Below are 18208 nucleotides of genomic sequence, written 5' to 3'. Positions count from 1 at the left end.
TGAGCCCAAGGCAGGGCGAAACCAGTCGTTATGGCAAGACTCCAAATAGGCTGACTCGGTAGGGTCGAACCTCAAGAGAACGGGGTGTCGATTAGCCGAGTGCCGCACTACTTAGTCGAGGGAAAGGCTAAGTACGTGACAGTGCAACCATTTAAAGCGGCATGATGTGCATCAAAATTGGTGAGAATTTAGTTACACCGATTATAAACATTGTATTTAAAAGGAGTTTTTTGTCTTTTTCTAAGCTAGTGGAAGTAATTGTACTTTTCTCAAATATAAGGACCAAAACGTAGAATATATCAAACATAACGGGTGTATTTACAATTGTCCTAAAATAGGATACTCCTACTAAAAAACAGAAAAACGACTTTTCAGTTCAGTTCCCTCCAAAATTGAAAAGGTAAAGGAACCTTTTTTAAGTTCAAATCTAGGAGTCTCCATCTTCCTTCTGTAAATTTCAACTGCGATGTTAACTCCGGCCCGGAAATTCTTCGCCGGAAAAACCTCGCAACAACATCTTCTCGAATCCCAACTATTCTCCAAACTCGATCACTGCAAGAACCTCACCCACATCAAATCAGTCCACGCACAGATTCTCCGTAAAGGAATCGACCAATGCTGCTACGTTCTAACGAAGCTCATTCGAGTCTCGACGAAACTCTGCGTCCCAGTCGACGAATACCCACGTTCAGTATTCGATCAGGTTCGTTACCCGAATCCGTTTTTGTGGACTTCCCTTATTAGAGGATATACAGCTGAAGGGTGTTTGAAAAGGGGTGTGTTTTTGTATGATAGTATGAGAAGCGAAGGAATTGGGGCTGTGTCTTTTACGTTTACCGCGCTTTTGAAGTCTTGTGGGGATGTTGGCGATGTGAATTTGGGGATGCAGCTTCATGCCCGGATTATTATGGATGGTGGGTTTCAGTCTGATTTGTTTGTCGGGAATACCTTGATCGATATGTATGTGAAATGCGGGTTTTTGGAGTGTGGACGCCAAGTGTTTGATGAAATGCCTGACAAAGATGAGATTTCTTGGACGGAGTTGATTGTTGCGTATACTAAGAGCGGGGATATTTTTTCTGCTGCCCAGTTGTTTGATGAATCGCCCGTGAAGGATATGGTGGCGTGGACTTCGATGGTTACTGGATTTGCGCAAAACTCCATGCCTCGAGAGGCATTGAATTATTTCGAGAGGATGCAGAATTCAGGAATGGAAACGGATGAAGTAACATTGATTGGTGTCATTTCGGCTTGTGCACAGTTAGGTGCAGCTAAGTATGCCAACTGGGTGAGGGATATAGTCGAGAAATCTAGGTTTGGACCGACTCATGCGGTTGTTTTGCAATCAGCACTAGTTGACATGTATTCGAAATGTGGGTGTCTCGACGATGCTTACAATGTTTTTCAAGCTATGACGGAGAAAAACGTTTATTCTTATAGTTCGATGATTTCGGGCTTTGCAATGCACGGTCGGGCTCAGTCGGCAATCAAATTGTTCGACGAGATGGTCAAAAATGACGTAAAACCCAATAGAGTTACGTTTATCGGAGTTCTTACTGCATGTAGCCATGGAGGGATGGAAGAACAAGGTCGGAAGATATTTAAATCCATGGAAGATGATTATGGTGTTACCCCTTCACCAGATCATTACACTTGTATGGTAGATCTTCTTGGCAGAGTAGGTCACTTAAATGAAGCCCTCGAGCTTATAAAAAAAATGCCAGTTAAGCCTCACGGGGGAGTATGGGGAGCTTTACTCGGAGCATGCCGAATTCATGGAAATCCCGAGATTGCTCAGATTGCCGCTAGCCATCTGTTTGAGCTAGAACCTGATTCCATCGGAAACTATATCTTGATGTCTCATATTTTTGCATCGGCAGGAATGTGGGAAGACGCCTCGAAAATTCGGAAACAAATGAAGGAGAAAGGTCTTATAAAAAATCCTGCATCTAGCATGGTAGAATCAGATAAAGGGGTAATTCATGAATTCTTTTCTGGGGATACGAGCCACCCTGACACAGATAAGATCAAAGGCACACTGGTAAATCTCTTGCAACGATTGACGATGGACGGATACCAGCCGATGCTTAGTTCTTTGCCTTATGATTTGAGCAATGAAGAAAAGAAGCAAATACTGTTAACTCACAGTGAGAAGCTTGCATTAGCATTCGGACTGATGAATACAAGTTCCGACTCGAATATAAGAATCGTGAAGAATCTAAGAATATGTGAAGATTGTCACTTGTTTATGTGTGGCGCGTCAAAAGTTACCAGAAGAAAGATCATTGTGAGGGATAACATGAGATTTCACCATTTCTGTAATGGGACTTGTTCTTGTGGTAACTTTTGGTGATCTTTGATTTAATAACAAACAGGATAACTTTTGGTTGTTTTAGATTGTTAGATTCTTTCTTTAATGGGATAAAGTTTAAAGAATTTTGTTTGTTCTGAATGGCATGAATAGTATGATGATGATTTTTGGTAGGTGAACATATACTAGAGAATTTAAGGTCGTGTTCGATTGGTATTTGGAGCATGCTCCATCTTGCTTGCTCCAGACACCCTGACATGGTAAAAAAACACGTATTTTCAAAGTATGTAGAGCAAGACGGAACATGTTCTAGACACAAAACGAATGGAGGTGGAAATCACAGTTTGTAATATTCTTGGAGAAGACTTGATTGATCCCAAAATTTGGGGATGTTTTTATGTATTCTAATAGTCAAGGGGCTCATTTGATGTTTTTCTAAAACTATCAGGACTAAAATGAGAAAAATGTTTCAATCATACAGTGAGGTTGACCGTATTGTACCAAAACCTCACCTCCTTGAGCCGAAAGCTTCTCCAATAGCTAGGGTTTTAGCGGTTCGATTTAAATTAAGCCACGAACAAAAACCCTAAATTGAAATCGTCAACCTCCACTAAGAAAACCCCTAAAATTGAATTCAGGTGAGCTACTCAGTGTGTTATTTGATTCAATTGCTCGAGTTTAGCATTCCACTAATACGCAATTTGATCATATATTGTACGCTTGCAGAGTTTCTGAAAGATGATTTCGGCTGTGTGTTGGATTCCAAAAGGGGTTGCAAAGGCGGTACCCGCCGTCGCTGATCCGCCGTCTAAGGAGGAAATCGAGGAGTTGATCAAAAGTGGCGCTTTGGAAATTGGGTATTTTTTAAAATTTAGTAATTTCTATGTGTTTAATATTGATACTTTGATTTTGTTTGTTTGTAAAGTAAGCTAATTTGTGTGTATGTGTGTGTTTAGAGGTGGAATTGAAGAAGAGGAAGATGATGATGAGATGGTCGATAACGCGATCGAGCAGGATGAGGGAGCAGCCCAGGCATTAGCTGTTGCGAATGCGCTTAGTTCCGGTAGTAAGAAGTTAGGGACAAAGCTAGATGATATTGCTGATGGCTTGAAAGAATTGGATATGGATAATTACGATGAGGAAGATGATGAAGGTATAAATTGGAGAACTTGATCAAACCCATTTTTTTCCATTGTGTTGTAAAGCTATCCTTTTAACTTGTTGGATTCCTACATTGCTTACTTCCATTTATCGTCTATTATTATGATTGACCTCAGATATTGAGATCTTTGGCAAAGGACTTGGTGATTTATACTACCCTAGTAATGAGTTGGATCCATATTTAAAGGATGCGAACGTAAGTGCCGTTATCGTGCCTTTGTTTATGATCTTTTGAATTTTTTTATTTTGGATTTTGATGGTAGAAGTTTCATTCAGGGTGAAGATTCTGAAGAGGAAGAGGATATGATGATTAAACCAAAGGATTTAGTCGTACTTTGTGCACGTAATGAAGACGATGTCAGTCAGCTCGAGGTATGTAATAGATGGATAAAACTTGTTCATTAAATTCCCTGGCATCTTTTATTCTTTCCTTCTCCAACCACCTTTCTTTGATGAGGCACTGATTGATGGTTTTCTGTGTGAGGTGTAGATTAATATTTTAGAAGAATCCAGTGATGGTTCGAACATGTATGTTCATCATGATATCATCCTTTCAGCATTTCCTCTTTGCACAGCATGGCTTGATTGTCCACTAAAAGGGGGAGAAAAAGGTAAGCTTTTGACCTTTTCTATCGAGATTACCTGTGTTTGTTATACCAAATTACAGATGTGTTAGAATGCTTTTTTTTTTATGGTCTATTAAAAATCACTCTTTTTGGTTCTTTTTCCTGAGCATACTTTGTTGAGAACTTGTTTGATCCTGTCAAACTTGAATTGTGGTTCGACTGAAATTTTATTTGTAAAAAATGCCTTTGTTCTTAGAGTTGATGGTAGTGTTTCTTTATTATCATCTTCAGCTGAGTATGTAATGTGCTTTTATTTTATTTACGAACTATAGCTCCTTGTTAAATAATGTTTCTGTATGTTGGCAGGGAATTTCATTGCTATTGGCTCCATGGAACCTACCATTGAAATTTGGGACCTTGATATTGTATGTGGGTTTTTTTATTTTGATTTCATTAGTGTGTCAATTAACTAACCAAGGCCATTTCACTAACTTTTCCTTTCTTCGTGTTTTTCCAGATTGACGAGGTACAGCCAGCTTTCGTTTTGGGTGGGATTCTTGAGGAGGAAAAGAAGACCAAGAAGAAGAAAAGTGGAGGAAAAAAGAAGGTTGGCTGCCAAACTCTTCCGATCTCTTTTCTTGTGTACAAGTTTATTTCTCACAGGGATGGATGATAGAATGATTAATGGGTTCCGTTAATATATACATATGTTATATCTCAACGTATTCTACATTTTTAACCAATACTGCAACTATCTCTGTTTTAGAAATCAGTAAAATACAAGGAAGGCAGTCACACCGACTCGGTACTAGGTCTTGCTTGGAACAAGGAGTACAGGTGTGTGAATTTCCTCCATCTGCTTGCATTCTAAATGCAGTTTTCAAGTAGTTTAATGTCTGATATTTGTTGCTCAAACAAAAAATCGCAGGAATCTTCTAGCCAGTGCAAGTGCTGACAACAAAGTAAAGATATGGGATGTCCACACTCAACAATGTAATATAACCATGGATCATCATACGGACAAGGTAAGACCTTTGAATCTTTTGCTGTTTGTGTCATTAATTGCTGAGGTTGGGTATGGTATAGCTGTGAATATCATGTAGTATCATCCCGACTTGTGTTCTTTAGTTCACTGGCTTAATTACATTTTTTCTCCAAGTTCAATTTATTTTCTCTGTAATCTTACAGGTGCAAGCGGTTGCATGGAATCAATATGCACCACAAGTTCTTCTCAGTGGATCTTTTGATCATACTGTAGTCATGGTAATAATGCTGTACATGTCTTTTTTGCTTTGTGATTCATGACACGAGCTACAATGAAAATGATGCTTTCAAAACAATATATACAATTCCAAATCTTGATTATTTTTTTCGTTAATCCATGATGGAATGCAGAAAGATGGGAGGGATCCTTCTCATCCTGGTTTCAAGTGGTCTGTCTCATCTGATGTCGAAAGTCTAACGTGGGATCCACACGCTGAGCATTTGTTTGTGGTACGTTTTTAAACCTTGTTTATATGTAATGCATACTTATTATATTGCGAATGTTCTTCCATTGAATATGGTACATAATTTCACAAACAAAACTCACTAAAATTTCCAGGTGAGTCTTGAAGATGGTACAGTTCAAGGTTTTGATATCCGGAATGCTTCTAGTCAAGCATCTGAGTCGAAACCATCTTTTACTCTCCATGCGCACGATAAGGCTGTTTGCACAATTTCTTATAACCCTGCTGCACCAAACGTAAGTTGACTAAATTCATGTTTTTTACCTCTACCTGCCATTTATATATATATTGGAATTCTGATGTTTTATTTCACGTCTTGGTATACTCTCCAGCTTCTTGCTACTGGATCAACAGATAAAATGGTAAAACTTTGGGATTTATCGAATAGCCAACCTAACTGTATTGCCTCCAAGAACCCTAAAGCAGTAAGTAATTCTTATTTCTGTTATAGTGATAAGTGATGTCATGGAGTTGCAATATTGCTATGGAGTCCTTACATTTTGAGTTTTGTTGTTTTAGGGAGCTGTATTTTCCGTCTCATTCTCAGGGGACAGCCCTTTCTTGTTGGCGATAGGAGGCTCAAAGGGTACCCTTGAAGTAAGTCCTTTTCCCTTTTCTTTCATGAAAAAGTTGAAAATTAAAAGACCATTTCATCGAAAACAATTTCGTTTGTTATAATTATAGGTATGGGATACTTCTTTGGAGGCACCGATTGCTCGAACATTTGGAAAGTTCATGAACCAGGGCTAAAGTTTTTTGCTTAATATGGTCAAATGCTATTTACAATGTAGAAAACATCATGTATTTTGAGACGGAGGTAGTATTAGTTTTGAATGTTTCGAGTTTTTTATATCTTTGCTTTTTGGTTTTGATTATTGCTAGTATATAGAGTAGAAGAAGCTGCTTGAAGGGTTTATAAACCAAGAAAACTAGTATCAATATTTACACTCATAGAAGAAGATTGAGGAAATGCAAATTAAACTTTTGGTCCCTAATCAATCTCTTGTGCTGATTTCAGTATTTTATTTTACCTCTACTCTGATTTTCACAGTTTGATCCCTAAATTTCTAAAATCAATCAATTTGGTCCAGGATATCAGCTCTTATCATGAAATTCTATTTTTCTAACGATGTCCCCTATTCTGACATAGGAAAAACTTAGGTATCACTCTAAAGCTATATTATGTCTTTTTCTACCTAAAGGGATACAACTTCCGTCCCTAATTACTTATCACTAAATTGCAAAAGAAAAGTGATAAATAATTAGGGTCGGAAGGAGTAGTATATATATATATATTTTTTACGATAAGAGTAGTATATTTGACCAAATTATAGAAAAAATACAATATAAGATATCTATGAAAATATAGTATATACAAGTAAAGCTGTAAAGCCCTTTCGACACTATCGTTTCTGATTCGTCCACGGATGGAAAGTAGAGAGTGGTGAGGAGCACGTGCTTCTTTATGGTTGTAGTCGGTCTTGATCTTAAAAAGGAGGACTCTGAAGAGTTTAACTTATAAAATCAACAAGCCTACAACTCGCTCAAACTCATAAGCAAGACGATGTTGATTGTGAATTGTACGCAAGGATTGTTGATTTCAACAGGCATGCGACTAATTTTAAAAGCTAGCGTATGGTTAACTCTTTAAGCTCTCATCAAGTCTCAACAAATCTACACATCTATCAAATAACTCAGAAAGCTCAACAAACATACAACTCGGAAAGCTCTATACAACCCAATAACTTTGAGAGCTCTCAACAATCGGAGAGCTCTCAATAAGCCTACAACTCTTTAAAAGTAATCAACAAGCTTACAAATCGCTAAAGAAACTCAACAATCCTACAACTCGCTCAAAGCGCTGCATCAATAAGACTACAACTCACTAAAATCAAAAGCGTTTAACAAGCCGGCCTGCAACTGGCTAAAACAACGCAACAAGCCTACAACTCGCTAAAAATAACTCAACAAGCTTATAACTCGCTTAAATTCTCAACAAGCCTATAAATCGTTAAAATCTCTCAACAAGCTTACAAGTCCCTGAAATCACTTAACAAGCCTACAACTCGCTAAAGAATTCAACATGCTTACAACTCAATAAAACACTCAACAAGCCTGTAATTAAGGATTATTGAATTTAACAGGCATGCAACTTTTACGCATTTACATTTTATAAGAATGAGCATAACTCATAAATCTATATATCCACTACTTTTACACATTTTATATTGTCGGATGGCATCTTTTGCAAAACGCGTAACATAAAACATCAATTCTACTAATAAGCTAACATTGGAAAACTAAATATATAGTAGAGACGTAGAGTTTAATTTCGCATGCATAAGATAGAAAGTTTACGGATTCATTTGATTTTCAGCTGTCATAAAAGAGAAAAAAAAAATCCCATTTATAGGAAATTTCCCAATTCCTTGAAAAACAATTCAGCCTTATACTGTACGTTGTGAAAAGTGAAAATGCGTGGAGTAGTCAATTTTCTTGGTTACTATTAATGTCATGTCATGATAACCAAAAACAGGTCAGTGTAAAAAATGGATTCTGGAAATCAAACAGAAATTTTATTAACTGCGAAAATCCGTATCAGACGACAGAGAAGAACCATAATCTACATGTAGATTTACCGAGTACAAGTGAAAACGTAAAACATATGTTGTGTAACATCTTATAACCTCCCTAAGGACAATCTAAATCGAAGGCGGAGTTGCAGTTTATCCACACGAGTCACGACTCCAGCTTAAGTGATCTCATCAACACTACTGGGAAATTCTGGAGACAGTTTAGATTGCCTGGAAAAGCCGATTTGGATCGAATTGAGGCAAAATTGGAAGATGGGGTTTTGGGGATTAGTATGCCTAAGTTTGTTGAAGAGAAGAAGAGACAACATAAGGTTGTTAATATTGATGCAAGGGAAAATGACGGTGGTCAGGATACTAAGAGACGACCTAAGGTTGCATTAATAGGGTTAATGCAAGTAACCGTCAGTTTAATTATCGCGACAATCTCTTTGATCAATTCTGGTTTAGGATACCGGCAAATGTTTGTCCAACAACTCAGTTATCGGCGACAGAGATGATGTGTCCGTCACTGATAACACAACAACAATGGCGACGATGTCGGTATTTGAATCCGAAAGAGAGGGCATTAGTTCTATCGGATGATGACCCATCATCACTTCGAGCGTCACTACTCATAAACTGTATGCATCGCATTTCTGGTTTACCTTCATTGTATAAGCAAGTTTCTGCATGAATGAATGAAACAAAATTTATAACCTGGAAATAATTTTCAACTTCGAACGGTTCGGTTTGATTTCAGATAATTATAAAAGTGGTTTTGCCCTAAACGGGCACAAAACAAGTTCTAGGACTAGGTCAATTGGTGTGTTTAAGAGTTGATATGCCTGTTCTGAAGGCAAAATCGGACTGGTAATTTTGATTTAAGGGTTAATTCCAAACATGAACCCGTTTGAATCAGCTCAATCAAATGTCGGTCTGGTCAAAAAAATTACTCCGTAGTTGGATTCGACTTTCGAGAAATATATTCGAAAGTACTTGCTCAAACGGAAAGCTGCCGCAACAAAATCCCAACTAAATTGACTTGTCCTATTGCAATCTAACTGTAAAAATCGTAAATTTTTTGCTGAGGTAGTTTAGCATTGGAAACTCTACATCAGCCAACAAAATTTCCCGTTCTTTGAAATACGCCACAAGACGATGTACCATAAAACAGATAGTTTTGCTGGATGATTTGTTAGGGACTGAGTTTCCACAAACATGAACTTGCTCGTGAAAGGAAAGAGACTAGGCGTAAACCCGATCAAATGGGAGACACCAACAACATGTATAAGAGGCTAAGTGCCCAAACAGAAATGAAAACTACACATTTAACTAATAGACTAGTAATACATTTACTGTCTCTTGTTAGAAAAGTCAGTTGTTAACTTAGTAATCATAACTCAAACAGCAACTACTAGCCTACCTTTACATGAACTCACTGGGCAAAAAAAAAAAATGATTCATTCGAAAGAAGCATAAACATAAAACAGAACTACACCTGAAAAGACGAGCAAAAGCCGATGCTAGAATCATCAAAGCCTTCAAAAAAAACTTATGCACTATAGCTTGTTCACCAGACCCAAAGCAGAATGGACTGTCAAAACAAACAAAAGGATAATGTAAACTCAGAAGTAGCAAAAAAATTAGCTAACAATTTCTAGAAAATGAAAAAGTTCATTATAAATGTACCTGCTTGTTTGCTCTTTTCATCTAAACCACGATCAGATAACAGATTCACTATCAAATTTGCTGTGGCGTAATCTGCAGAAAATCCCTTATCACAAGCTTCTCGAAGAAGTTCCATTGCCTTCACAACATCATTGTTTGTAATACAACCCCTAATAATTATGTTATAACAACAACTATTCGCAGAGCAACCAGCATCCTCCATTTCACTAAACAAATTACATGCTTCATCCAAAAGTCTTTCCTTACATAGCCCTTGTATCATTATTGAATGTGTATACACATCGTGATGTATCCCTTTGGATTTGAGACTAAGAAACATATCTCTTGCAGCTTTCAGCTGACCAGATTTGCACAAACCTTTCATGATAATACTAAAGCATTCAATATCAGGAGATAAACCATTGTCTTGCATTAGTTTAAACAAGACCATTGCCTCATCAAGATGCCCATTGTCTACCAAACCATCTAACAAAGTCCCACAAGTGACCAAATTTGGAGGTTGACCGGAAGCAGACATCTTGTTGAAAAGTTGTTTTGCTTCCACAACCTTCTCTGCTTGAAACAAGCCACCCAAAAGAGTGTTGAAAGTAACAGCATCTGGAAACAACCTTATTTGAGACATTTCATCATATAGTCTCAATGCTTCATCTATCATTTTAGATTTGCAGTACCCATTTATCAAGATGTTATAAGTTCTAATATTAGGAGAAATACCATGTAAATCCATACAATGGAACAACTTCTGGGCTTCCTGCATTTGACCACGTAAGCAACGCCCATCGAATAATGCATTAAAAGTTACGTTATTGGGCCTTTGACCTTGGTCGATCATCATTTTGATAATGGCCTCGGCCTCTGACACAAGCCCTTCTTTACAATGTGCGTCGATCATTATGGTAAATAAATAATTGTCTGGCTTGATATTGTGAGCAACCATCTCACTCCATAGGCGTTTAACTTCTTTCCATGCACCTGACTTACACATTCCATCGATTAATGAGCTATACGTAACCACCGAAGGTGAAATGCCTTTGCTTTTCATTTCAACAAAGAGATCAAACGATTCCTTCACTTGCTCATTCTTACACAAACCTTCAATAACAGTGGTATAAACCACTTCATCAGGCTCAATACCTCCGTCAAACATCTTCCGTAACAATCGAATAGCCTTTTCCACATCGCCTGTTTTGCACAAACCATTTACGATTGCACTGTATGTAATTAAAATAGGTTTACAACCCCTCTTGACCATATCATCGAACACTGTAATAGCTTCTGATACATCACCCTTTTTGCACAGTCCATTTATCGATGTGTTGTATGTTATAACATCAGGATCAAAACCCCTCTTAGCTGCCTCTCGAAACAGTTTACTAGCCACGTCAATATTTCCTGCTTGACACAAACCATTGATCATCGTGGTGAAAGTAATTAAGTTGGGCTCATAACCTTCATTGACCATGTCATCAAACAATCTTGCTGCTTCAGTCACTTTTCCATCTAAGCACATTCCATTAATCAAAGTACTGAAGGTGACAACATCAGGTTGAAAACCAAGTTTCAGGATTTTTCCCAATACAGCGAAACCATAACTAATCTGACCCAGGAGACAGAGACAGTTGATTAAGACGCTCAAGGTGAAAAGATCAGGTAAAATGCCAGACATGGTAATCTGCCGATACAGAGAAACAACAGAGCTATAATGTTTCATTCTAGCAATTTCCCCCAAAAATTTATTGAATTGGACAATGTGCGGAGGAGGATGCATAGAAATCATAGAATCAAACAAAGAAAGAGCATCGTCAAGAGTGTTAAACCCTTTATTGAGCTTATCCCTAACAAAATGTTGGCTAGCTACACTTGCACGAGACGAATCGGAACGAGAGTGAGAGTAAGATCTTACATATGAATGAGCAAACCGTGTTGATGAAGGAAGAAGACGAGAATAAGCATTTCTCCATGGCGTCATCATCATCTGCTCTGCCAATCGAGTCGAGATGGAGAAATCATCCAAAATCACAATGTTGAGAAATAAACTTAGGACGCGTTTGTTTTTCGTTTCGCTTCGTCTCCTCTCGATCCTGTTGAGAAAACCAAAGCAAAAAGATGGAGTTGGTAAGTCTAGCGGCGGGAGGACACCATCTGACTTGAATTTGTATGTAAATGCTCAAGGTTTAGTCTTTTTGACACTTGACTCCCTATACTTCAAACGTACTCAATTGACTCTCTAAACTTGCAATTGTCTACATCGTCTTGATATGTATATAGTTCAGATTTCTCATTCATATGTAACACTATTATTATTTTTTTGTTTTTTATGGTAACCAATGGTTTTTGATTCAATATCTTGAAGAGCTATATGGTGAAGAGAATGGGATATCGTGCTTGTCCACTAATTCTAAAATTAGCTATATTATGGGCAAGGCGATTGCTCGATCTCGGAGTGTATACAAAAAGACAAGACATAAACTTTGATGCTAATGCTTTTATCTCACTAATGAGTTTTCGGCAAACCAAAAAACAATCGTTTGAGCTATTTAAAGCGTTTACAATTAAAAGAGCATCTATTTCCAAAATAACTTGTCGGACACCCAAAGAATCGGCTAATCGCAGGCCGAGAAGTGCAGCAGTCGCTTCCGCATAGTAGATATCTAACAAGCCTGTCCCATAACTTGAGAAGTGGTCTAAAACCTGGCCAAATTCATTCCTGATAGCAGCTCCCATTCCTAGCATCCGGTGTTCAATAAACAAAGCTGCATCTGAATTAACCTTAATTATACCAGCCTGGTGGCGGTTTGGACGAATTAATTACGTAAATATTGTTTTTTTTTTAAAGGTGAACAGAATATGTGGTTGAACGGAGGAGGTGGACAAAACTACGAAGATCGAGTTCTGAGAACACGATCTTCATGTACTAATCACCAATTACTATTTAATTAAGGCAAAACTAACCAAGTTCGGGTTCTGAGAACCTGATCTTGGATAAAAAATTAAAAAAAAAAAATGAAGTTCGGGTTCCTAGAACCCGAACTTGGATTAAAAAATTTTAAAAAAATGAAGTTCGGGTTCCTAGAACCCGATCTTGGATAAAAAATTAAAAAAAAATGAAGTTCGGGTTCCTAGAACCCGATCTTGGATAAAAAATTAAAAAAAAATGAAGTTCGGGTTCCTAGAACTCGATCTTACTATTTTTCATAGTTTTTAATCTTCTTAATTTTTTTTTAATACATATAGCATGATCGGGTTCTAGGAACCCGATCTTCTTAATTACAATTAAGGAAGATCGCGTTCTCAGAACCCGATATCCGTATTTTATGTCCACCTCTTCCATTCAAACGGTAGGACTGTAGCGCACTCCGGTTTGGACCAGCGATTTGCCCTCGCCGACTGAGGAAATTATATTGGATTCTGTTGTTGTTAATCAATTCTTCTTCTTTCTGTTAAAAGAATTAATAAAACTCATACATAATGTCGAACAGAAGAAATCATATCAAATAAGTTGGATGAGATTACCAAGTGTAATGAATAAATATTTGTAAACCACAAGTATATTCAAAATGAAGATATATACTATATCCAGGAAAAATGACAATTAATTATGAACGAAGAGAGTATATAGCTACTAGTATAAGCTATTCACGGAGAAATCGATGGAAATGAAGAAATAAATCTATCGAGCTTGGAAAAGTATTTATAATTAGAAATAACCAAGAAAAATACATGATATAACTAAGTGCAACAATCAGAGCAAGTGTTGTCAACCCAGGTCACACAAAATCTTTGTGATTTTGGAATAGCTTATAGCTATATACTCCCATCGTCCATAATTAATTGTCATTTTTCTTATACAAGTTATATACAAATAAGACTCTTGATTTAAAGCATTTAATTTTATAAAAATGATCTTAACTTATAAATCTATATATCCACTACTTTTTTTTTAAGTTAATATCCACTACTTTTACACATTTTATATTGTCGGATGGCATCTTTTGCAAAACGCATAACATAAAAACATCAATTCTACTAACATTGGAAAACTAAATAGTAGAAACGAAGAGAGCAATTTCGCATACTTAAGATATAAAGTTTACAGCTAAAAACAAATTCATTTGATTTTCAGCTGTCATAAAAGAGAAAAAAAAAATGATATCGTCTCTTGAAGCACCTTATTAAGGCTAGTGTTTTCGAAATTGAATTTAGATTTTAGTATTTTTGTGACTTTTGTCTGTCATCTTATCTTATATTAATTCAACAATGGAATGTGTAACCTGGTAATCAAGTCGTCTAGAATTCGTTACCTTTTTTGTCTCTCCGAATATCTTCACCGACAATAATAATGAGATTAATCTCTCGTTCTAACTGTCAACATATAAAGCGGTGTAGGGAACTGACCACAGAATATTTTCTAGAATTCGTTACCTTACAATATAAGTAATCGTTTATGTATAATAATAATTGTGCAAAATGTTTCAAAAAAAATGGTTTAATTATGCAAAACTAGATTCCTATTGTTACCTATCATCGCAAACACGTAAGCGAATAAAAGAAATTATACATAGACTTTTTTTGCTTTAATTGGTATATCTCAATTTTTTAACCATTTCTCCACATGTATGAAAACATAAAGCAACTTACTTTTAAAATGTTTTTTCATTTTTTCTAAAATAATATATATAGAATAATACGAAAAGAGAAAATAGATTCTTTCATGTGATCACACACTTATCACAAGGCAAATTAAGCCTATATATTCAATGAAACACCAAATTAAGAATCTCCCTGAATAAAATACAATATGAATGTTAAATACCTCATCCATATCAAAATACATGATACTTAATCTAAATAAATATATTTCTATAAGTATTGATTAAATGTATGTTCATATAAATAAATCGTAAATATCGCACATTATGATACGAAGCGAGTATTTTTTATGAAGGAATCAATCCTAACACAATTAATTAGCATGTTTTTATAAAGATTCCTTGAGATATATATATCACATCCACATGGAGACTAGAATAAAATTACAACACCCCAACATTAATCATTTTCAGATATTAATTAATATGTAAACCTTTAGTCGGCACTAAAGTAAAGAATAAAGACCATTGCATTATAGACAATTATACATTGTTAATACAAAAAGGATTGAGAAACTTCCTTCCTTTGAGTACTCTTTTCCTTGTTAATCAAACAAGGATTAATTATAGATAACTCGTCAACACTTTTAGTTTCTTGATGCATAGCATTGTCCTTGGTCTTCCCTTTCTTTTTTCTTTTTGGTAGTTCAGATCAATCTCGACAACTTTTCGTTGGAGACCGACATAATTTTAGGATTTTGAGGTTGTCACTCCCAACAAGTGTTGTCTAGAGAATATAATAAGTAAGGAATTGACCTCCCTTTCACACTAGCAATATATATAATCAAATCCCTCTCCTAAATCCTAACAACATATTTAGAGAGCACATAATTAATATAACTCTAAATCAAAACTCTCTTCAAGAGCCTTTAAATTTTTTTTCTTTCCTTATAACCATGTTTCCGTCTCTGTCCACAATCATGTCGGGGATCGCATCCATTTCCGCAATTACAATGATCCTACGAACAATCCTAACCGACATGATCCCGGAATCTCTCAGAAACCGGATCGAAGACAAACTCTCCTACTTCTTGTCCATCTACTTCTCTTCCACATTCACTTTCATAATCGAAGACAGATGGAAAGCAGTAGACAACGAGACGTATCGCGCCGTGGAGGCCTACCTCCCGACGAGGGTAGGCCCCACGACAGACGTACTCATGTTGGGGTCCAACGACTCCCATGACATAAAAACTCCCCCGAAGAAGGCCATGGCCGTCGACTCGGTGGTCAAGGACGAGTTCGAAGGTATTAATGTTACATGGATGCGTGCATTGAAAGAAAACAAGAAGGCATTATTCTGGCCTAATGAGAAAAGGTATTTCATGTTAAGGTGTAAAAAGCAATATAGAGAGGTCGTATTGGAAAGATACATACCTTATATATTGAAAACTGCCGAGGAAATAATAAACAAGCGTGACATGCTTGATATTTATACTTATGATAAAGAAAGTGGGAGTTGGGAACCGACAATGTTCAAACATCCATCAACTTTTGAAACCCTAGCTATGGAGCCTGACCTCAAGAAGTCTATAATGGAGGATCTCGACATTTTCGCGAAACGGAAAGATTACTTCCATAGTGTTGGAAGGGCTTGGAAAAGAGGGTATCTGTTGTATGGACCTCCGGGGACAGGTAAATCTTCGCTCGTCGCGGCTATTGCGAATTATATGGAGATATGATATCTATGATCTTCAGCTTCAGAGTGTGAAAGATGATTCTGATTTGAGGAGGTTACTTACTTCTACCACAAACAAGTCTATTTTGCTTATTGAAGACATCGATTGTAGTACGAAAATCACACATGATCGTAGCAAGAAAATGCTAGCACCACAATTACAACAAGATCAAGATGATGGTGATGATGATAATGATAATGACGTAAAAGATGATCGCAAACGGCAATCTTCCGACACTGGGGTAAGTCCTATATACTATCTCTACTCCTTCATTTTCACGAGAAACTCTTAGATACACATGGTCTAACATGTTATCAGTTTACTTTAACTACACTTTTGAAATTAAGGTAATTTGATAAAATTATCCTTGTCAAGTGAAATGAATAAATCTTTTATTACACGTGATCTCTATCCGAAAATACTTGTCAATTTTTCAAAATACATATGCTATATTTATTCCGTATGTGTCAAAATACGATAATGAACTCCCATTTTGTACAGGCGACTCTATCAGGATTGCTAAATTTCATCGACGGATTATGGTCAAGTTGTGGGGACGAAAGGATTATAATCTTTACGACGAATCATAAGGAGAAATTGGATCCGGCTTTGTTGCGACCAGGAAGAATGGATGTTCATGTTTACATGGGAAATTGCAGTCCATCAATTTTCAGGAAGCTTGTTTCCACTTACCTAGGGATAACAAACCATGATCAGTTTACTTGCATTGAAAGTCTCATACAAAAAGTTCAAATTAGTCCAGCAGAAGTAGCTCAACAACTAATGAAAAGTGAGAAGCCAGATGTTGCACTTCAAAGTCTAGTTGAATTTATTAAGACTCAGGAAAAGGAAAGTGAAGAACTAAAGAAAAAGAATAAGTTAGTAACCATGTGGAGAAACATAACTCAAGCCAAATCTACATCATAGGAAAATAATTATAAATTGGCTAATTTCGTCTATTATTTGATTTTCACTAATATACTTGCAATGTTTGTAATCATGCCATTAAAGTATTTATTATATATTACACCAGTGGATCCAAAACTATGATCAAATCAACGTTTGAGTCCCTAAACTAACTAACCTTACTTCTCGCCACATAAACTAGTGTCCGTCGGCTAACAACATGCAGGGTCTAACCCGTTGAATCGTGCTTTATCTGGGACTTATGTCTCTGTTAATCCATACAATTGGCGTCATGTGTGACTTTCGTTGACATGAGCCAGTGGGACCCATCATTTTCCCTTCCAATCCCACAGTTTCCCTCGCAAATGTTAGCTATCAAACGGATATAGGATTCGGCTAATGGCGGAGCCGAAAAGACTTTTAAATATGGTCGCATTGCGAACTTTTCGATCCGAACCAATTCGAGTGTAAATGCCTGAAAATTGACACATAAAGCTTATTAATCGATTATAAATTTGTATATAATAACTATATATTTAAGGACCTATATAGACATTTTTGAAATGTGAAGGGCCATGGCCCTACAGTCCTGAGTCCCCCCTCTAAATCCATCCCTACCATTTGGCACATCCCTATCGTGATTCCTGTCGACCTCCTGTTATCACGGACTGAATGAAAGAACATAATTAGCTTTTAACACGACGTCGTTTCAAACGTATTAAACCTTATGTAATTCCAACATCATACGTCATTACCAAGTTAAAACGATGCTTTAGCTAAAACGTGTTCCGTGATAACCAAGCTATCTGGAATTCCACAATAATTTGATATACCGACAAAATACACATGCGAATAAATATAGTTCTACACTACTTTATGCTTTAGCTCACGTGAAAAATGATGTATAGTTTATAGTTTATATCATTTTTATAATTAAATTACAAATAAAAAAAAATAGCTTACAGATTCATGAACTAAATACTAGTAATTGTTTGTTGAAGTCTTGATATACAATTTTTTTTTGGCATATCAAAAAGAGTATATACATTTGTTTTAGTTAATAACAAACTAAAGAGAGTAAATTAAAGCAACATAAGTTAATACTTATTCCTTTTGAATCATAATAATTGTTTAAATTATTTTGAAAATTGAAACAATAAAAATAA

At 36.4% G+C, this 18208-nt stretch overlaps 4 protein-coding genes across 4 annotated transcripts; 3 read left to right on the top strand and 1 right to left on the bottom strand.

Annotated features, from left to right (window-relative positions):
* Positions 1–466: 466 nt before the first annotated feature.
* LOC139885510 (pentatricopeptide repeat-containing protein At5g44230-like) lies at positions 467–2353 on the top strand. The gene has a single exon (XM_071869265.1). The coding sequence runs from the start codon at positions 467–469 to the stop codon at positions 2351–2353; it is 1887 nt and encodes a 628-aa protein (XP_071725366.1).
* Positions 2354–3049: 696 nt separating this feature from the next.
* LOC139885509 (uncharacterized) lies at positions 3050–6296 on the top strand. The gene is made up of 15 exons (XM_071869264.1): positions 3050–3168; positions 3268–3464; positions 3589–3668; positions 3749–3844; positions 3963–4083; positions 4405–4463; positions 4556–4645; positions 4805–4875; positions 4967–5063; positions 5227–5301; positions 5434–5532; positions 5642–5782; positions 5879–5971; positions 6066–6143; positions 6231–6296. Exons 1-15 carry the CDS (start codon positions 3050–3052, stop codon positions 6294–6296), a joined length of 1482 nt encoding a protein of 493 aa, XP_071725365.1.
* A 3382-nt stretch (positions 6297–9678) lies between these two features.
* On the bottom strand, positions 9679–12532 carry LOC139885508 (uncharacterized). The gene is made up of 3 exons (XM_071869263.1): positions 12279–12532; positions 9809–11889; positions 9679–9713 (listed from the first exon to the last, which is right to left on the bottom strand). Exons 1-3 carry the CDS (start codon positions 12530–12532, stop codon positions 9679–9681), a joined length of 2370 nt encoding a protein of 789 aa, XP_071725364.1.
* A 2821-nt stretch (positions 12533–15353) lies between these two features.
* Positions 15354–17063, top strand: LOC139885507 (AAA-ATPase At1g43910-like). Its single transcript, XM_071869262.1, is given in 3 exon segments — positions 15354–16130; positions 16132–16377; positions 16638–17063. Coding segments are annotated over 3 exon segments (1449 nt in total).
* The last annotated feature ends 1145 nt before the right edge of the window (positions 17064–18208 follow it).

The sequence above is a fragment of the Rutidosis leptorrhynchoides genome, unplaced genomic scaffold (genome assembly GCF_046630445.1).
Source record: "Rutidosis leptorrhynchoides isolate AG116_Rl617_1_P2 unplaced genomic scaffold, CSIRO_AGI_Rlap_v1 contig98, whole genome shotgun sequence".
NCBI lineage: Eukaryota > Viridiplantae > Streptophyta > Magnoliopsida > Asterales > Asteraceae > Rutidosis > Rutidosis leptorrhynchoides.
The sequence above is the reverse complement of the archived record's forward strand: the minus strand, read 5'-3'. Positions and strand labels throughout refer to the sequence as shown.